The 21,336-nt window shown below is 32.6% G+C and overlaps 3 protein-coding genes across 3 annotated transcripts; 2 read left to right on the forward strand and 1 right to left on the reverse strand.

Moving 5' to 3' along the window:
* The first annotated feature begins 3,269 nt into the window (after positions 1-3,269).
* On the forward strand, positions 3,270-8,542 carry LOC108813288 (DNA-directed RNA polymerase 3, chloroplastic). Its single transcript, XM_018585806.2, has 18 exons — positions 3,270-4,159; positions 4,227-4,415; positions 4,484-4,617; positions 4,721-4,790; positions 4,884-4,942; positions 5,079-5,196; positions 5,282-5,395; positions 5,502-5,633; positions 5,711-6,127; positions 6,204-6,254; positions 6,377-6,447; positions 6,548-6,632; positions 6,719-6,871; positions 6,963-7,037; positions 7,145-7,234; positions 7,310-7,357; positions 7,467-7,685; positions 7,949-8,542. Exons 1-18 carry the CDS (start codon positions 3,350-3,352, stop codon positions 8,057-8,059), a joined length of 2,946 nt encoding a protein of 981 aa, XP_018441308.2. The 5' UTR covers positions 3,270-3,349; the 3' UTR covers positions 8,060-8,542.
* Positions 8,543-12,909: 4,367 nt separating this feature from the next.
* On the forward strand, positions 12,910-15,084 carry LOC108812831 (F-box/LRR-repeat protein At3g58930). Its single transcript, XM_018585201.2, has 4 exons — positions 12,910-13,064; positions 13,269-14,315; positions 14,376-14,516; positions 14,603-15,084. Exons 2-4 carry the CDS (start codon positions 13,326-13,328, stop codon positions 14,954-14,956), a joined length of 1,485 nt encoding a protein of 494 aa, XP_018440703.1. The 5' UTR covers positions 12,910-13,064; positions 13,269-13,325; the 3' UTR covers positions 14,957-15,084.
* A 169-nt stretch (positions 15,085-15,253) lies between these two features.
* On the reverse strand, positions 15,254-17,579 carry LOC108812832 (uncharacterized). The gene is made up of 6 exons (XM_018585202.2): positions 17,363-17,579; positions 17,006-17,248; positions 16,755-16,928; positions 16,564-16,670; positions 16,056-16,315; positions 15,254-15,978 (listed from the first exon to the last, which is right to left on the reverse strand). The coding sequence occupies exons 1-6, from the start codon at positions 17,465-17,467 to the stop codon at positions 15,521-15,523; spliced, it is 1,347 nt and encodes a 448-aa protein (XP_018440704.2). The 5' UTR covers positions 17,468-17,579; the 3' UTR covers positions 15,254-15,520.
* Positions 17,580-21,336: the final 3,757 nt, after the last annotated feature.

Consider the following 21,336-nt stretch of genomic DNA (forward strand, 5'->3'; position numbering starts at 1 on the left):
ATGCAATATGATGAAAGAGATTTTCGTCGAGTTCAGATAATTTTCGATGATATAAAAAAAATTATATTTTCGATGATATAAAAAAAATTATAGTAAAAATATAAAAATTTGATACTGAAAATAAAGAAAATGATTTTTTTTCTTTAACAATAATATTCGCTTGTTCTCTCTCGGAGTCACTTAGATAGCAGCAATTTTAAAGATTTCTAGGTTTTTGAAAGCCAAATCAATATTTTATTTAATTATAATTTATTTTTTGTGTAATAACTAATTTTGATTTTTTAATATCTGATTTTGCGCAGTCAATAATAATTTCAGGAATAAATCTGCGCAAGTGATAGTTGAGTATTAAAAGTGCTGATTTCAAATAGTTGGGGATTTAAAAGAGCATTTTCCCCTCTCTGTTTTCTTTTATATGTCGTTACAGAAACTTTCACAGATTACTATGTCGTTACAGAAACTTTCACAGATTACTGCACCAAGTGCAATACCTTTGTTATCCTTCATTAGTTGGTTATTTTGTATACGAAAGCACGTGAAGTGGAGTAAATATAGGGTGACTATAGTCTTTTGTCAATATAATTTGCATTGTTTTCTTGAAAACGACAACTATATTGATACAATTTTTTTTTCCAAAACGTCTTTTAAAACATAAAGGAGGGAGTATCATTAAAAATAAGTGTTGTTTTATGATAAAAAGTGATATTTATTGATTTATCTTTTACCTCTAATCAAACGTATAAAAAGAATAAATGCTATAAAATTTTAATAATCAAATAAGATTAAAATAAATATCTAATTATTTTTTCATATTTACGAAACAGTCTTAAACGATATATTATTTGACACTATTATTTTACATAGCCGGTGCCTAGGCGTCTGCCTAGATGGCAGATAGGGTGTAAAGAATACATTTTTTTCAGAATAATTTATTTTGAAAACGTTCAAAAATTGGTTCAGGTGCTCGTCTAATCAATAATCCACCATAGAAACCCTAATTACAGCCTAACAAATTCTTGAACATTTTATTAAACCCCAAAAATATATAAGCATTAACTACAAGTTTTTCAAAAAAAAATATTATTAGTATTAATTATATAATTTTTAGAAAATAATTGAACCATTAGTCATGTGACGTGTGAAAGATGAACTTCTCACAAAAAGATGAAATCTCTCAAATGAAAACTTTTCTATCATCTCTCTTATACTTTTTCACTATTTTATTTGTTTTTATTGTGAGAAATATGGCTTTGAATGAATATGAAATACTGCATTTATTCACCATTCGACTTTGTAGTTACAGAAAAGATAAATGAATATGTATCTAATAATAAATATTTGCATGCAAACTCCATCACCAAAATTTACTAGCCCTAAGAGAATTTTTAACACAATTTCATATTTAATTATACGTTTTATTTTGGAATTTTTTCTAGTTTTATTTTTAACTCAAAAGTAGAATAAAAATATGATTACTCTAAAATAAAATAATTCAATTTTTTTGTTCATACTGTATTTTCTTTTAAATAAAACAAAATTAGAGTAGAACTGAACATTTTATAAAATTACTCTATTTTAAAAAGAAAAAGAGATAAATATCAAAGATTTATTTGGATTCCAATATAACTATTAGATTATCACTAATCTATCTAAACAAACAATTGAAACCCTTTTAAATATTACAAGTATAAAAAATAATTAACCAATCAGCCATGTCATAGATTGAATGCGGAAAAGATGAGGAGAATAGGAGCTTATTTCTCTTATACCGTGAGAACATGAGATTAACTTAAATAGAATGAAGAAAATAGAGAGTAGATGACGAAATTATAGAGAGAATATAGGAAAAAAATAATAGAGAAAGAAACTTAATTCCCTTAATATTCACAATTGAGATTATAAGTAGGTTTAAAAAAACAAATTTGACTTACTAAAAAAACAAAAAAAAATAGAGTAGAACTGAAATTTTGACCAAAAAAAAAGAGTAGAACTGAAATTTTAATAAAACTACTCTATTTTGAAAAGAAAAATAACAGAGATGTACTTGGATTCCAATATAACTATTAGATTATCACTAATCTATCTAAACAAACCATTGAAACCCTCTTAAATATGACACATAGCAAAAAAGTAATTAACCAATCATAATATACAAATCAGCCATGTAGTAGGTTGAATGCGGAAGAGACGAAAATAATTAATAGGATTTAAAATTTATTTATTTTTTCTTTTGAAATAAAAGTATGGTGTAAGATTAATAAAGTATATTTGTTGGTGTTTTTTTTATTAAACCATATCATTTTTTCTTCCGGCGTCTATACAACTCATAACTCACAAGATTCACAAATTTAAATCTTCACGTCAAATATTGTTTATGTCTATTTTTCGCATTGTTTAAATATTATTTTATAATTACTTGTGTTGAATACTTTAATAATTGAAATATTTACGTGTGTGAAATTTTTATAATTTATAAAAAAACAAAACATTTAATTTATTATTTCTTCTTATTTAACGAGCAAATTAAAGCTTAGTTTACATAATCTGTTTTTTTCTTGTGGTTTAAACTTTGTTTTTTCTGTACTTGGCAATGGAAGAAAATGATCTAGAAATTCAGATTTTACCAAATTCAAACACAAAACTTAGTTATGTTTTTTCTTATTGGTTTTTTATTGAACTACTAAATACTTTATCAATTTTTAAAATTTCAGTTTATTATTTTTAATTTTTCTAAATATTATTGTTATTCAAATATTTTATTTGGTATCATGATCTATCTTTGTAAATATGATTTTTAAATCGGGTTTGGAGTGGGTTAGAAAACATCTCCAACAAATATGAAAAAGTTAAAAGAAAATATTTTTTTTGAAGAATGATATAAATATTTCATAAACAATTTGCTGGTTGCAAATCTTTAAATTTAATAAAAACAAAATTATAAAAGTGATACATTTTAAAAATATATATAATCGAAATAATAATATAATATTATTTAATATTAAAAACAAATTTTAACAAAGAAACTTTTTTTTACATTTTTTAGAACAATAAATTCAAAAAGGTAAAATAAAAATATGTGAATATTAAGATTGAATTTATTTCAAATAGTGTGTGAAACATCAGAATTATATATTTTTCTTGTCTCGATTTAATTAAAAATTTCACTGTTCAAAATTTTATTTAATTTCTAGAAAATAATGGAAATTTGATTTTAGAGAGAAATATCTATCTATTGAAATAAAACAAAAGAGTAGAGGTTTTAGAGAGGTTTGTTGGATTGTTCCCTTCACAATTCTTCAAATGTTCATAAGAAGACCTTATCTTCTTTCTCCACCTTCCTCCTCCTTCCATGGCTTCCCCTGCGGCGGCAGCTTCTCCTTCTCTCTCCCTAAACCAAACCTCTCTCTTTCACCACCAAACCTCCCTAATCACCTGGCTTAAGCCTCCCTCCTCCTCCTCCTCCGCTCTCTTCCGCCGCAAAGCCACCAAACGCCTCTTACCTCCGATTTCAGCAGCTTCCTCCTCCTCTTCCACCTCCCTCTCCGTCACCACCGAGAAACCCACCGTCCATTTCCACGGAAACCTCATCGAGAGCTTCGAGAGCCACGCCGGAACCATCAAAGGAGCCACCTTTACTGACAATCCCGTCGAAAGGAACGAACTTTCTGGAAGAAAGAAGCTCTTTACGCAAGACCCGCCATGGATCTCCGCTCTGTTCCTCAAGGGTCTGACTAAACTCGCTGACCAGACCGTGAAAATCGAGAGGAAAGACATCGACAAGAGGAAGTTCGATTCCTTGAGGAGGAGGCAGGTGAAGGAAGAGACCGAGGCGTGGGAGAGGACGGTTGACGAGTACAGAGACTTGGAGAAGGAGATGTGCGAGAAGAGTCTCGCTCCCAGCTTGCCTTATGTGAAACACATGTTCTTGGGCTGGTTCCAGCCTTTGAAAGAGGTGATTGAGAGGGAGCAGAAGCTTCAGAAGAACAAGAGCAAGAAGGTTAGAGCAGCTTATGCGCCCCACATCGAGCTTCTGCCTGCTGACAAAATGGCGGTTATTGTGATGCATAAGATGATGGGTTTGGTTATGTCCGGACATGAAGATGGGTGTATCCAAGTTGTTCAAGCTGCTGTCAGTATTGGCATAGCGATAGAGCATGAGGTATGTATGGATTAGTAGTTTAATGAAAGAAGTAAGCAGTTATGTATGAGCCGGTGGTTTTTTTTAGGTGAGGATTCATAACTTCTTGAAGAGAAGTCGGAAGAACAATGCAGAGGACTCAGAGGAGGAGTTGAAGGATAAGCAGTTGCTTAGGAAACGTGTCAATAGTTTGATTCGTAGGAAAAGGATTATTGATGCACTAAAAGTGGTGAAAAGTGAAGGTATCAAACCATGGGGGCGAGCTACACAAGCTAAGGTATGTAGCAATTTTGAATTGGAACTGTCTTTTATTGTTGGATTCATATTAATTTTTTTTTTTAACAGCTTGGAAGCCGTCTCCTAGAACTTTTGATCGAAACAGCTTATGTGCAACCTCCACTGACTCAGTCAGGAGACTCTATACCCGAGTTTCGACCTGCATTCAGACATAAGTTCAAAACCGTCACCAAATATCCAGGGTAGGGTAATGCATGTTCAATATCGTTACCTAGTGAAAGAAAGCTGTTTTTTTTTATTCTCTCAATAAGTTTTGCTTATCTTTGGAAATTTGGAGTTTTGTAGGTCAAAACTGGTGAGGAGATATGGAGTTATTGAATGCGACTCGCTCCTGCTTGCAGGACTGGATAAATCTGTGAGTTAAGATGTCTCTTTTGATTTTTAAGCTTATTCAATTTGTGAACACTATTAGATGATATTTCATTGTTCTTGTCTCTTCCTCATGCAGGCTAAGCATATGTTAATTCCCTATGTTCCAATGTTGGTACCACCAAAGAGATGGAGAGGGTATGGTTTGATGATCAACTCTTTTTGTTCTTCGGCTCTAGTTTTTTATTCCCTTACATATGAATAATCATGCCTTGTTATTGTTATTTTATAGCCATTTTTGTTCTCGGTTCTTACGTACTTAAATATGTTTCAGATATGACAAGGGTGGTTACTTGTTTTTGCCTTCCTACATTATGCGTACTCATGGATCCAAAAAACAGCAAGATGCACTTAAAGATATTAGTTCCAAGACTGCTCATAGAGTATTTGAGGTATCTTTGATATTTATTATTATTTTGTGTGTTTGCTGTTTCTTTCTGGTTGTGTTTTTTTACATTAAATAATCCACTTGAACAGGCATTGGATACACTTGGGAACACCAAGTGGAGGGTTAATAGGAAAATACTTGATGTGGTAGAAAGGCTCTGGGCTGATGGAGGCAACATTGCAGGCTTAGTTAATCGTGAAGACGTAAGTAAATATAGGGTTTCACTTTAAAAGCCAACTCATCTACAAAGTTATACGTTTCACTGGTGTGTGTATGATTTTTTTTTTCTTTTCTTTGTTTGCTGTTTAGGTTCCCATACCGGAGAAACCTTCCTCCGAGGATCCAGAAGAAATCCAATCCTGGAAATGGAGTGTACGAAAGGCCAAAAAGACCAACAGAGAGAGACATTCTCTCAGATGTGATGTTGAGCTCAAGCTCTCCGTAAGAAATTCGTTCTCATTATTTTGGTCTGTCTTCACTTTACTAGCGAATATATGGACTGAAGTTAACGAGTTCAGGTGGCTAGAAAAATGAAAGACGAGGAAGGATTCTACTACCCTCACAATCTTGACTTCAGGGGACGTGCATACCCAATGCATCCTCATCTGAATCATCTGAGTTCTGATCTTTGTCGTGGGACACTAGAGTTTGCTGAAGGAAGACCACTTGGAAAGTCAGGCTTGTATTGGCTGAAAATACATTTAGCGAACCTCTATGCAGGTGGTGTTGAGAAGCTTTCGCACGATGGGCGTCTGGCTTTTGTGGAAAACCATTTGGATGATATAATAGACTCAGCTGAAAACGCTATTCACGGAAAAAGATGGTGGTTAAAGGCTGAGGATCCTTTTCAGTGTTTAGCTGCATGTGTCATTCTGGGGCAAGCCTTGAAAAGTCCTTCACCTTATTCTGTAATCTCCCACTTGCCTATACATCAGGTAAGCAGCCCCATAAAATTTATATTGAAAGTAGCATTTTTTTCTTTTTTCACCTTAAATCATTTGTTATGTGCAGGATGGGTCATGCAATGGTCTACAGCATTATGCAGCTTTGGGAAGAGATAGTGTAAGTTATCTCGTGAAACATTTGTAATCTTCCTTTTCTTTTTTTTTGTCTAGTTTAAAGTCATATGCAATCTCATGTAGTATTTATTTATTTTCTTGTGAACTGGCTGGCTACTCTCTCAGTTTGAAGCAGCAGCAGTTAATCTAGTTGCGGGAGAGAAACCAGCTGATGTCTATTCTGAAATTTCATTGAGGTAAAATCATATCATTGCGATGCTGCTGTCAATACGTTTAATCATTCCACTGATGATTTTCCTCTCTGTCTCTTTTCTTCTTGGCTTGGTGGTGAGATAGGGTCCATGAAATAATGAAGAAGGACAGCAATAAGGATCCTGAGTCAAACCCAACCGCCGCGTTGGCAAAGATCCTCATCAATCAAGTGAGAGTCTCAGTGGTTGTTGATCATCTATAAGGTTTGCATCAAAGGTTCTTTCCCGATGATGATAAGTTTTCTTCTAATTTTAGGTCGACAGGAAGCTGGTAAAGCAGACGGTAATGACGTCAGTATATGGTGTCACATATGTTGGAGCACGTGAACAAATCAAAAGAAGATTAGAAGAGAAGGGTGTTATCAGTGACGAGAGAATGTTATTTGCTGCTGCTTGCTATTCAGCAAAAGTAAGACGAGTAATAGCATTCACGCTATTTTTTATTTAATCCTTTTTCTAGTTATGTTAAATCTTTATACTTAAAACATTTCTCTGCTCAGGTAACACTAGCTGCCCTGGGAGAGATATTTGAAGCGGCACGTGCCATTATGAGTTGGCTTGGTGATTGTGCAAAGGTGCAGTCTCTGTAGCTTGTTATTAACTCTACTACTTTACGTTTGGTAGATGAGCAATCTAATAGAGCTGTGTTTTTCGTTTTTTGTCCGTCTTGTCAACTTTACAGATTATCGCTTCCGATAATCATCCAGTACGATGGACCACGCCTCTTGGACTTCCTGTTGTGCAACCTTATTGCAGAAGTGAAAGACATCTGGTAAGTGTTTCAAGAACATCTCTGCTGGGAGCCAAGAATTTTTTTGACTAAAGATTACAAAAATATGGTTTGCAGATAAGAACATCTCTTCAGGTTTTGGCTCTGCAGCGAGAGGGTAACACGGTAAAAAGCCTATTTGTTCCTTTCTTTTCTTTATGAGAACTGAGCAAGATTCCCACTTGTATGATGATCTCTGGAGGCTTAAAAAGGATTCTTTCTTTTAAATCCTCAGGTGGATGTTAGGAAACAAAGAACAGCGTTTCCTCCCAACTTTGTGCACTCGCTGGACGGCACTCACATGATGATGACTGCCGTTGCATGTCGAGAGGCTGGCCTAAACTTTGCAGGTGTGCATGACTCTTACTGGACGCATGCGTGCGATGTTGACACAATGAACAGAATACTTAGAGAGAAATTCGTTGAGCTTTACAGCACACCGATCCTTGAAGATGTAAGTCCCTTATAACACTCTCTGGTTAGATACAGAAAGCTTAGGACTTTCTTTTTCTACACATCTAATCTACCAAAGCAAGCTAAGGCGATGTTCAGATCGCTAGTGAAGTCTTATCCAGCTTGACTGAGCACAAGATCATATGCATTCCAACTAAATTATCAATAACATTAGTGATGATACCTCTCTATAGTTACTACTTCTTTCTACAATTTGATTTAGAATATATGATTGAAGCTGCCTGGTTTGTATTCTTGATCCAGTTACTCCAAAGTTTCCAAGAGTCATACCCGAATCTCGTGTTTCCTCCAGTACCAAAGAGAGGTGATTTCGATTTAAAGGAAGTGCTCAAATCACACTACTTTTTCAACTGAGTCACTGGAAAAACAGGAGTCAGTTTTAACTTGGGGATCTTTCTTGGTGGCCTGTAAATAATCATATCATCCACCACCTCAAAGGAGATGGAACGAACCAGAATCAGCACGAAAAACTGCTACTGCTACTGCAACACACTAAGATTCTGACACAAATGTTGCAGAAGAAGCTTTTAGACAAATCTACTCCAGACAATATTTATGCATCATTGAAGAAGTTTCTAGCTCAACAAATAGGTCCCTAGGCAGAGTATTAAATAATGGATGCAAAGTCGTTGCATCAAGCTTGTCTTTCTGGAATGAGAGAATAGGTTTAGTTATGATGTATGTCATTCGTACTGTTGTACAGGAGAGAGAGACCTTCGTATAGAAAGAAGAACTCGAAAAAACAAAACGGTACTCTGTGATTTTGTAGCTAACAATTTTTGTCAAAACATGAGACATCTTTCTGGGACTCATAAGCTTAGTGGATCAGTTATGTTATGTGGTAGTTGTGTGATACATCACAACTTTTGAAATAGCTTAACACTAATCATGCAAATGTAGAACCTGTTATACAAAGAGAATTGTAGTGCCACTTTTGAATTTCCTCTTTTCTTTTTGGTTTTTTCGAGTGATTCTCTTGACTAAATTGTGAGAAGAGAAAAAAAAAAAGAAGCTGCTGAATTTGACCAAAAAGAAAAAGAAGCCACTAATCTGTTTTGACAATTGACGTCACGGATATTGAATTACATAACTGATAGCCGCCATCTTCTCTATTAAAAGAGAAGTACAAAAAAATCTACTGTACAAAAGTCATGTTAGACCATTTCATTAATTAGTTAATATGATTTGATTATTTACATTAATCAATTAAATATATATTATTTTCAAAATACCTTAATACTTAATAAGGATATCAAAAATAAATCAATTTCAATATAAAAAGTCTGTTGAAAAAAATCTAATAAAATCTTACCAAACATTTTTAAATATCTTTTATGAAATAAATAATACCTAATTTAGTGATTATAAATTATTATAAATTAATGTTAATTAAATATTAAGATATGCTATACTTTATAAATTTTATAATTTTAGAATATATTGTATTAAATTAGAAATTCTATCATGTAATATTTTTACACCTAAAAAACGAGTTGCTAACGTATATTCTCTAGCTCACAACAACATATTATCTAAAAATAATAATATATTTTTATTTTATTTAAATTGAAACTCCCAACAATATATCATCTAAAAATAATTATCAACAAAATATTAATTATACAACTAACCTGTAATTCATGTGTTATTTAAAAACTATGCTACTAAAAAAATTGAAAATTAAATATTTTTCAATATTAATATAAAATCTTACCAAACATTTTAAATATCTTTTATGAAATAAATAATACCTAATTTAGTGATTATAAATTATCATAAATTAATGTTAATTAAATATTAAGATATGCTATACTTTATAAATTTTATAATTTTAGAATATATTGTATTAAATTAGAAATTCTATCATGTAATATTTTTACACCTAAAAAACGAGTTGCTAACGTATATTCTCTAGCTCACAACAACATATTATCTAAAAATAATAATATATTTTTATTTTATTTAAATTGAAACTCCCAACAATATATCATCTAAAAATAATTATCAACAAAATATTAATTATACAACTAACCTGTAATTCATGTGTTATTTAAAAACTATGCTACTAAAAAAATTGAAAATTAAATATTTTTCAATATTAATAAGAAAATAAATTTAAAAATAAATTTATTCTTTATTTACAATTATAAAAAAAAATTGTTGAAAAATATGAAAAAGTTTCTGAAAATTTTAATATTTATTAAACAAAATAATACATTAATTTAATAAAAAGAAGAATTAAAAGTCATATAGTCTTCCAAAATCAAAATACTTACGTAATTTTTCAAATTTATATTGACTAAATATTAATATTAAAAATATATCTTCTAAAATCATTATGATAAATTCAAAATTTTTACAAAATATAAAATAATAGGTCCTAAAGTATTTTTTAAAAATGAAACACGGAAAACGAACAATTTTGTAAAAATTAAATAATATTTAAAATCTTAATTTAATAAAAAATCAAAAAAAAATACTAACTTAATACTATAACATCAAAAATATCATATATCAATAAAGTTACTAAAATAATATAATAGATATTGTAATGCATAATTTTAAAAAAATATTAGGACTGAACTAATTAAACAGAATAATGTGTTTACATATAAAATTAGGCACTATAATAACATTATAGTATATTTTTAAAATAAAATATGAAAACATAAATTATTCAAAAATATCATTTCTATAGTATAATTAAATAAATTTTAAAAATATATTGTATGCAAAATGTAGAATTGTATTAAAAATATATCTTGTACGTGATTTTCTATTTAATAATTTCAAATTATGAATTTATTGTACCGAACTTTAAAATATATTAGGTGTAATAATAAAAAAACCAATTTTAATACATACAACAAATCATTATATATTAATTATGTCAAATAAGAAACTTAAAACAATAAAGCTATATAACTATACAATATATAATAACATTAAAATGTAAATTATATATTTAAATTTTTAATTATATATTTTATAAAATGAAAAATATACCTGCATGGACATGCAGGTCAAAACTCTAGTTTTTAAGTATTTTGAGTATCTTTGTTTAGTTGAACAAAAAAATGAGTATCTTTGATTTACTTTGGCAATTTAAATATTTTTCATATTATCATGTATTTCGAATAATTCTGAATATTTTCTGATATTTATTTGGATATAAGATTTAAAATAATTAACATTTTAAATATATAATTGTGATTTAAGTATTTTTGGGTGTTCATAATATTTTGGTTTGGTAAGATTTAGTTTTGTTTTTTCAAATATCAAATTTTTAAATTTGTTCAGAATTAGTGCATTTTTCGAATTGGGTTTGATTTGTTTTTAAAAGAATTCTTTATTGATACTAACCTCAGCACATCGATGGATTTTCTCAGTACAACGGCTTTGTTGCTCGCGGCAACAATATGTAACCGACAATAATATGATCATATTGATTGAAATTATTATATTTGGCTAAAGGGTTTGTGCTAATAAGTTTGATACAAACCGAATGTAATTGGAATATGTTGTGACTTCTATCAAATAACATTGCACAAATGATGCTGCAAATGATGGATTATAACTGAAACAATCAAGTAGCCAAGTAAGCAACTGACACATACTTAAATCTCTGAACTACAACATAGGAAGACAACTAGACTGGCTAAACTCTATTGAAAGGAGTTCAAGTCATGTGTACATACACCATAAAAAGACAGTTATTCAATCAGAAATCTAATGATGCAGGACATCTAAATTTTGTATGATACCCCACACTTCTACTTTGCAAAGAATTTGTGTAAACTCATCTCTGTATATGAGAAGTAGAAGATGAATAAAGACCCGTGGATGGATTATTATTACACACTCACCAACTTCTCTATGGAAAGTTAAACTGAACATAACTAAATTTAAATCGAAAATAGACTAAACTAAACCAAAACAAACTAATTTCTTTTGATTTCAATTATAACTTTTGTGGACCCAAACAAACTAAATTGAACCTGAATTTAAATCTAATTATTAATATCATAGCAACAAGTTCACAGTTAAAATGAGTATAACTAAATTTAGACTGAATATAAACTAAACCAAACTAATTTCCTTTGACTTCAGTTATAACTTTTGTATCCAAACAAACTATATTGAACCCATATTTAAACCTAATTATTAATTTCGTAGCAACCAATTCAACTAAATTGAAAAGAAATAAACAAAACTGATATAAAAAAAACTAAACACAAACCAAAATAAAAGTTAAACTGAGTATAACTAAATTTAAACTGAACATTGAACATAGATTAAACTAAACCAAACTAATTTTCTTCGACTTCAGTTTATAATTTTTGTGGACCCAAAGAGACCAAACTAAACTTGCATTTAAATCTAATTATTAATTTTGTGGAAACATGGGGGTCAATGGGAGTGTAACTTTTAAAAATTTGAAGAATTTATGAGTTCTATTGTTATTGGTTTAGTATTCTTAAAATCTTAATCAAATCTTTTGTTATTGGTGTGATGATTTATAACCCTCCTTAAATCCTTGGTTATTGGAGTGATGATTTTGTAATTCATTGTAAAATCTTTAGTTATTCAACTCTATTAAACTTTTGTATGGTGGAAATAATATTCCTTATATTTTAACTCATCATTCATTACTTTCAAAATACTAGAGTTATAATACAATATTCTCAATGTTTGGATGACAAACTTATAAAAGAAATATTTGTCAAATAAATATCACATTATTATGTATACTTAAATAAAAAAATAGATCTATTATGTCAATTAAAAAAAACACATCTATATAAAAGACATCACAAAACCTAATTTTTTCATACACATCAAGCATGTCTTTCGAAACTCTAATACCATAAAAAATATTTTATTGTACATCTCAGAGCTAAAATTTTAAAATTCCTTCCAACACATCATTCATATTATATGAAAGATTTCTAGAAAAAATATTGTTATACAATTACTTACATAAACAATAAACAATAGCAAAAACTAATGAGAAACTATGAAAATCCATGATAATCCATAAGGATTACATAGATTCTATAAATATGGATGCACATGTTTGTTAAAGTCCTTGAAAATTTTTCAATTCTTTAAAAATCTATCAATTTTTCAAATCCACAAATCCAATATCCTCCCCAAAGTTAAGCAGTCTCGGTTTGTTTGCCAAATTAAACCGGGATATTAAAAACATCTGGTTAAATAGAACCGGCATTCATTCCAGACTATAGACTCTGCCTTAATCCGCCGCCTTCAGTTCTAAATGTGCTCCATGTCCTCTTGTCTTCGTTTTCTGGTCTTGTCCAAGTGAAAGCCTCTGACTTTTCTCTCTATCTTCCTCTGGGTATGTGCTTTCTTCCATATCCTTGCTTGCTTGTAGTGCCATGTATATTCTCACCTCTCACTGCATCCACTCTCTGAAAAACCCTAACTTTAGGGTCATTTCTCATCTCCTATGTTTCTCTTCAAAGGGTTTTGCTTTTAGGTGTACGTGCGTAGCTAACTGTGTTTTTATTTGTTGCCTATTGTCTCTTCTCTCCTCTTTTAGGGACAAGTTGTTAAATCTGGAAGCAGAGACTAGGACTGTTATTGGGTTGGCCTTTGTATGATGGACCGTCTCACCAGTCTACCAGACGAGCTTCTTCATCATATCTTGTCCTGCCTTCCCACAAAGTCTGCTGTTGTGACTTCTTCTCTCTCAAAGAGATGGCTCAATCTCTGGAAACTCAATCCCAATCTCGACATTGACGACTCTGTCTTCATTCATCCTGAAGATGGTAAAGGAGAGAGGGAAGATATTCGGCAGAGCTTCGTCCGTTTCGTGGACAGTGTACTCGCTATGCAGGGTGATTCTCCTATAAACAACTTCTCCCTAAAGTGTATCACCGGTGTCCATCCAGATACCGTCAACCGTTGGATCTGTAACGTCCTGCAGCGCGGCGTTTCGGACCTTGACCTTTTCACTGATTTTACTGTCGAGGATAGGGAAGAGGATACTTATCAGTTGCCTAAAGATCTGTTCTTTAGTAGGACACTCGTTAAGCTGAAGTTGAGAAGTGAACATTGTGTTGATTGGTGGTGGCCCGGTGGAGTGTGGAGCGACTCTTCTTTCTTACCCATGCTTAAGAGTCTTGAGATTGACTCTGACTTGATTTTCTGTGGTGAGATTGAGGAGTTTATTCCTTCTTTCACTGTGCTTGAGGAGCTACGAATGGCTAACATGGAGTGGAGAGAGTCGGATGTAACCGTGTCAAGTGCAAGCCTCAGAACGCTAAGTCTCCATGCCACCGGTTGTGAAGAGTATGAGAATCCAACGAGGGTTTCTTTTGATACTCCAAACCTGAATGTGTTGAGCTACTATGACTTAGTTGCGCAAGACTATCCGTTGGTCAATATGAAGAAGTTAATTCATGCTACCATCAATCTTATAGTAACTGATAAACAGGTTAAGCGACTAAGAGAGCCAAACAATGAGCTGTTAGAGGATGAGGATGATGATGAGGGTAATGTTGTTGTCCACTTTGGCAATGTGGTGAAGCTCATGAATGGCATTCAAAATGTTCAGCAACTTTCCTTCACTGCTGATACTCTCGAGGTCAGTTATCTTCTAGTACTTTTGTGGAAACATTAGTTGAAAAAATGTCCTTGTTTTCAGGTGCTTTCTCAATGCTGTGATACATTGCCGGTTTTCAACAACGTCAAGTTCTTAGGTATTACGAGTGAAGAGGATCGAGGATGGCAAGCAATGCCAGCTCTTCTTAAGAACTGTCCACGTCTAGAAACTATAATCCTTGAGGTAGTAGAGATTGTAAACCATGAAAATTACATGTCTACTGTTGAAGAAGCCCTTTTTCACTTACATTTAGCCTTATATGTCTTCAGGGTATACTACATTGTGTAACTGATAAGTGTGGGGATGCTTGTCCATGCATTTCTCGGGAAGACAAAGGTCGTTCACTCAGGTCTTGTCCAGTGAACAGGTTGGAGATTCAAGGGTTTCGAGCGACGATGAAAGAGATGAACATGATAAAGCATTTCTTGGACTATTTTCCAAGTCTAAAGAGGCTTGACGTCCTCATTGAAGACCATGAACCTACTCAGCTCAGAAACCGGGAATTGTCTAACTGTGTCAAGGAGATGTTCAAACTCTACAACGAGTTGTATCCGAGTTGCAGTGTCGAGCTCATGGTTAGTCCTTTCTTGGAAAATAAGTGGCGTGCACAAGGACATATCTGAAAAAGAACAAAACTTCCCTTGCTTTTAGATTTGCCTTGTTTGACTTCGGCCTGTTTTGTTTTTGTTTAGTTGGCTTTTTGTAAACTGTCTGCAAACCAAACCAATGGCTAATCCTGAATCTGCTTTCATTGTTTTGCCTATTATCAGTAAATAATTAAATCTTCTTAAATCTATATACCTCTACAACAGGCAAAAAAAAAAGTTACAGCACTAGTTCAAAGCTCAGTGCAATTCCAGCAACCTGCACCCTAACCATTAAATTTGTTACTGGACAACATGAAATAAAGGCACAGCTCGTTACAGTTAGGTTTTAATATATGTTTCAAAACAAAATGGCTTTAGAAAAAACGCCATCATAAAACACTTTCTTCTTACATGGATTCATCACCAAACACATGTTCCTACAAATCAACACTTTTACAAACAAGAGCACAAAGTTCTCTTGGTTTTTTTAACCCATTGAGAGAAATTAATATACAGCTACTTGTTCAAGACTCCTGGACTTTTGTTGTCACATTAATCAATTATATGGCGACCACCCGCTCCTCAGTCGCTATGGCATCATCACCCGTCTTCTTCTGAAATATCGAACAAGAACTTTGGCAGGGATGTGATCCTAGGAAGGTGTGCCAACAGGTCACTAAACGAGTCTTTCCTTGACATGCCTTGCGGCTTGCTGCTCGAACCATGATCAACAACAACTCTACTGCCTTCTTCGGTATTCTTGTGTCTCTTGTCGCTGTTATCTAGTCCCATCTCTTTCCCATCGTTCGCAGCAGCGGTCTGCAAGAGGTTGTAGAAAGAGTTCACCTTCGACATCACAGACTTCTCATCCGATGTCTCCGGGTGCGTGTCACTTAGGAGCAACTGTTTCATGTCCTCGAACTCAGGGCTGCCCTCGCAGTTAGCTTGATCAGACAAAAGCGCGAGAAAGTCGTTCATGGAGATAGATTGGTGTAGTAGTCCAGGGGGGACTTGTATCTGATTCCAGGTTCTTCCTTCGATTGCACGAGCATCCATCACTGAGTTAAACAAGAAAACATTATAACGACCCTCCTAATGGAACAAGAAGGGGGTAGTTTTGAGGATAGTTGCATACCTGAGCTAGGCGAGAGTGCGTCATGAGAAAGAGACATATGTTCTGATGATGACTGAGCACCAACAGGAGACGATGCAATATTCTGAGATCCTCCAGACACCGAAGGATCCTCAAATATAGACTGCCGCGTATCGAAGAAGAGCGAGTCAAAATGTATCTCTGATGGTTCTCGGCTTAGACAGAACAAGCGATGATCACACTGGAGAAGCTTCTCTATATGCTTGTTCAGTATCCCTGGGGCACATTGCAGAAAATGTTGCCTACCATATAAGACACCACACACCACTGTCAGATTAGAGCCTGTGACATATTATTCATACTCCCTCCGTTTTTTTAAGTTATATATTTTAGATTTTTCTCACATTTTAATAAAACACATTAAATTATTGCATGATTTTTTGTGTTTTATTTTTTTTTCCATAATTTTAAGCCAAAAAAAATTCAATAAGTACAATTAAGTTTTACATTTAAAGCAACAAGGACACACAACAGACATGTTCTTCTTTACCTGTTCATGCTGGCTTGACCATCAGTAAAATCTGATGTTGCTTGCCACAAAGTATGTTTCCTAGGCTGCGGATTAGTCTCCCTGAAAAACAACGGTCGCCTTGCCAACTGAAACACACAAGAAACCAATTTTAAAAACAATGGTTTATAGGAATTGAAATGATCCAACGAGAATGCATTTTCTTTTAGTACCACGATGGTCAACGTTCCAGGCGCATCTTCAGGACAACTTGCTTTCAAACCCATAATATCTGACCATTGAATCTCGATCTTGCTCTTAAGACCTTGTTCCAGCACTTCCCACACGAGTTTGTGTTTCGCAAAGTAACATTTCGCCACCAGATCACCTTCGTACCTTGATTTATACTAAACAAAAAAAAAAGAAGAAAACCAAAATCAAACTCTAGGTCTCATGAAACATAGACTTCGAAAGCAAAACTCACCTCCCATTGGCCAATCCTGAGAAGGGTAGCAGGAAAGTTTGAAGCTTTGAGCTTCTCAACGGTTCCGACAAGAGAAGGAGAAGAAGAAGAAGAAGAAGCATTGGCTATGGTTTCTTTCTTAACGCTTTGAGAAAGTCTCATCTGAATGAGGTCTTGCAAAGATGGGCTCTTTCTTAGGCTCAGTCCCAAAGGACTTGGCTCATCAATTAGGTTCTGTGGCACGCTTGTTCCATTGCTCCATAGCTGATTCGTTTCAAAATCAAAGAAAAAAAAAATCAAAAATTAAAAAAAAAAATTACACGACAAAAGACTTATGTTCAGATGTAATAAAATCGAAATCAGTTCAAAGGAACAAACCTTAGATCGCTTGTGAGCAGGACCGTTCTCTTCTTCCAGAAAATCCTCGACGATCTCTAGTTTGACCGGTAACTTCGACACCGGTCTTAGATTCCTCGATTTCATCACTAAACCGGAAATGAGAATTGAAAAATCAATGAGAGTGGCGAATTTGATTTTGAAGATCTAAAAAAACGCGAAAGAGATGGATTCTGTTTTCTCCTTCTTCCTCCCTGGGAGACTTGTTTAAAAAAAGAAAGTTGAGTTTCTAGAAAATACCCAGATTAGCCCTTCCTCTTTGTCTTTACTTTAGACCTAGGAGGCTATTTTTGTCGTTTCCTAATTTTCTTTTGAAAAATTTGGATGATTCGCTGGCCGACACGAGAGTGTGTTTATGGGATGTACCGAGAGGTGGGTCCCGCGGTTTGGCTTTTTAAATGACGGCTATTGATAGAGGATTCGCCACGTGTCGTTTTATTCCGATGTGGCTTCTTATATAATCGTCTGTTTTGTCGTATAGTTCCCATGTTCATTTTTCTCCAGTATTAGCAAATATATTTCAGTATATTGTGTCTAATAACGTACTATTATTTACACGTGATTCTTCTATTTTTTCCTGTATAATATAAATTTCATAATTCTGTGGCTATAGATTTTTATTGTGATTTTTAAATAAAAATTAATTAAGTAAATTCTAAAACATGGTTTTTATGTTGTGGAAATACCATATTCACAAACAAAATAAAAGGAAATTAGACTGTGAATTAAAGAAATTTAGCAATATTTGATTGGTTGAATTCTTGTGATTATAAAATACATTTTTGCTCCCTACGTTAACCACAACACTAATCAATCAACCCATACACCTCAGGTTGTGTTTTATTTACAAATAAATTAGGTTGGTTACTAATACTCCCTCTATTTCATAATAAATGTCACTCTGAGCTCATTTTCTTGTCACACAAAGAGTGTCACTTTACAATTCCAATGTAAATTATACTAACTTTCAGCTGAAAATTAATTGTAAACTGCATTGATTTTATAAATAATTTTATTTATCTAAAATACTATTGGTCAAAGAGGTATAATTAATTACAACTTACATATATTTCAACAACTTTCTTAATCTGTGTGAAAAATGTCACAACAACACTCTTTAAGAAACGGAGGGAGTATAATAGGTTTACAATGTTTTAATTAAACAATCATCAGTTTTATTAACATTTAATTCCAGTCATAATTCACAAGAGTTGATTTTATAATTTTCTGTTATAGTTGTAAAACTTTGTGTGCATTAATTTCTTTTGTCAACGTGTTTACTATTCCATCTATTTTCAAAAGATAGATATTTTAGAAATCATAGACTTCACTTTTATGTATTTTTATTCGTAATAATAATTTATAAAAATTAAGAAGTATATTTTGAGTTTATTGAATTATTGTTAGTTTACATTAACATTATCAAACAAAATAATGTATCTATCTATAACCAACTTTTAATTTAATGTGTGCAAAGCAAAAAAAAAACTTTAATTTCAAAACAGGAGTATAAATTATGTTTTTTTTTTTTTTTTTTTTTTTGGAACTCTGAGTATAAATTATGTTTAAACTTAAATTCTGGTATTTCGATTCAATAGCATTGATAAAGTACTCTAGACGTTCTATATAACGATGATTATATCATTGGCCAAGATTTACAGTTTAATCATTTACACTAGTATTCTCATAACTCATGTTTAATTTCAAGAAGATGCATGTGCTGTAGATGTCAAAAGTCTCAGTCGATATTTCAGTCTCTTATTATCTCCTAGTGAACTGAACTCTCATTATCAAAGCAATAGCTAGTTAGTCGCTATCTCAGTCGCAATTAACTATTACAGCTTTTGACAAAAAAAATGGATGGGAGAGTTTTGAGTGATATCACTCTAATTATAATGAGTTGAATTCTCAAGTCCTAAGATATATGACAGATTCAACCAAATCATTGATTCATGACAATAACCAAACTCCTTGCTAATGTATCTGTTACACCTAGAATAGTTTGTCTTTGCACATTTGTGGACAGAACCAGTTCTTACTTCAAGCCAAGGAAACAGTTTCGAAACATTTATTATATCTAAGTATTTTCAGTCATAAAATTTCGTAGGCCAATTATTTCGTCTTTCTCTTTACTTATGAATTTATTTTGCAATTTGTTTTTCTTTTCCCTTTTAAATAATTGGTTGATTCTTTGGCCGACACGAGAGTGTGTTATGGATATAGTGAGAGGTGGGTCCCTCTTTGCTTTTGTAAATGACGGCAGTACTCAAGGATTTACCACGTTGCGTTTTATTCGGATGTGGCTTCTTATCCAAAGGTCTCATTGGGTCTGTTTTGTCGTCACTTGTAATTCCCATTATTTTTCGGTATTACCAATTTTAATATTCCATCTGCGTTTAATTTTACGTTTATACACACTAAATAAAATATATTTAATTTTGCATATTTTTAAAATGAAAACATCATTATACACATAATTATATTTCAACCAATAAATAAATTAGAGAATATTATTAGTAAATTTTGCACAGATATTCTAATTAAAATGAAAATTTTACTATACACTGAAGCGGATGAAATAATATTAAAGAAATATTAAAGCTAATTATTTTATTTGTTAGAGTTGTTCAGAAAGCAAATTGGTTCTCCCTCAATTCTAGCGGCTGGAAAGTGAAAAGAAAAAGGAAAAATGGGATTTCTAGTTTACCTTCTCTGTTCGGTGACTTTCGTGGAGGCTGTGAAAATGTTTGTAATGTTGTTAGTTGACTTATTCGGCTGTGTTATAGTCTTTCGCTGATTTTTTTTTTATGTTTTGGAGAGGTTGTCAGGTTTCTTCATTAATGCCATATTTTCCTTGTTTACAATGCTTAGCAAGATTCATATATATTTTATAGTGTGTGGTGCAAAAATATGCGGGCTTTGATGTTAGTGTTACTTCTTCATTTGGATCTATTGAGGCTAGATTTATGCATAAAATTGGTGGTCAAATGGTCAGACTTCAGCTCGCGCCTCTTCTCTTCTCAGATATGCCGAAGGTTACTATATAACTAGTCCTTTTATTCCCTTCATCTTTGTACATAGGGTTAGCCATAAAGTTTAGTGAATCGTTCTCTATTAGTTCATTCTTTTATTGTTTTGCTAGTTCTAGTGCTCCAAAGTTGGTTTGTCGTGTTGAGGTCATTGTATGTGGCTCTTACACAACAAGAAAATACAGAAGTTTCAGATGGAATTTTCGATGGAAAAATCACTTAGGAATTCCCAACAAAACTCCGTCGAAAATGAATATATGAAAGTTGTCGAGAATCGAGTGTTTCCGACGAAATCTTGAAAAAAATTAGTCTGTCAGAAAAATACTGATAAACCCCCGAGGAAAAAAAACTACCCATTATTTAATCCCTGTCGTTTCCAACGAATTCCCAACAAAACATATAATATGTCGAAAAGCTATTAGTTCGGATGTATTTTATAACCCGTTATACAACAGTTTGAAATTTTCAAAAGTCTCAGTAAATTTCAGATGATTTTTTTTTGTTGAGAATCCGTCCAAAATCCATCGGAATTTTTCTCACAACAAAGCAAAAAATAATAATGTATTTTTTCTAATTATTTTCTTTATCGTATGGATTACAAATTTACTTTCAGATGACTATGCACAAGGTATTAGCAATCCATGGTGTTAGCTTAAAGACAACGTGAAACAATAAAAACCAGTAAATTGAAATGTCTTTGATTTACTTGTAAGAGTAATATAAATATTAAGAATGAGTAAGTTTGGAACAATTTATATTTGAAATAGTTTATGTCGGATTACAATTATAGTCGTACAAGTGAACCTCTTACTGCGGATTGGTTAAATGAACCTAACACGAATGTAAATTTTGGTGTAGGTATTGTTCAAATGTAAATAATGCATATATAAAAAATTATGGTCAATTATAGAAGAAGGTGATAGACGA

The sequence above is a fragment of the Raphanus sativus genome, chromosome 6 (genome assembly GCF_000801105.2).
Source record: "Raphanus sativus cultivar WK10039 chromosome 6, ASM80110v3, whole genome shotgun sequence".
NCBI lineage: Eukaryota > Viridiplantae > Streptophyta > Magnoliopsida > Brassicales > Brassicaceae > Raphanus > Raphanus sativus.

Coding starts and splice junctions, on each gene's coding strand:
- LOC108812831 (XM_018585201.2), top strand. CDS start 13,326: ATGATGGACCGTCTCACCAGTCTACCAGACGAGCTTCTTCATCATATC. Junction 14,316..14,375: donor TCACTGCTGATACTCTCGAG/GTCAGTTATCTT, acceptor CCTTGTTTTCAG/GTGCTTTCTCAATGCTGTGA. Junction 14,517..14,602: donor TAGAAACTATAATCCTTGAG/GTAGTAGAGATT, acceptor ATATGTCTTCAG/GGTATACTACATTGTGTAAC.
- LOC108813288 (XM_018585806.2), top strand. CDS start 3,350: ATGGCTTCCCCTGCGGCGGCAGCTTCTCCTTCTCTCTCCCTAAACCAA. Junction 6,448..6,547: donor TATTCTGAAATTTCATTGAG/GTAAAATCATAT, acceptor GTGGTGAGATAG/GGTCCATGAAATAATGAAGA. Junction 7,038..7,144: donor GGCTTGGTGATTGTGCAAAG/GTGCAGTCTCTG, acceptor TCAACTTTACAG/ATTATCGCTTCCGATAATCA.
- LOC108812832 (XM_018585202.2), bottom strand. CDS start 17,467: ATGAAATCGAGGAATCTAAGACCGGTGTCGAAGTTACCGGTCAAACTA. Junction 16,929..17,005: donor TCAGGATTGGCCAATGGGAG/GTGAGTTTTGCT, acceptor TTTTTTGTTTAG/TATAAATCAAGGTACGAAGG. Junction 16,316..16,563: donor GGTCAAGCCAGCATGAACAG/GTAAAGAAGAAC, acceptor CTTATATGGTAG/GCAACATTTTCTGCAATGTG.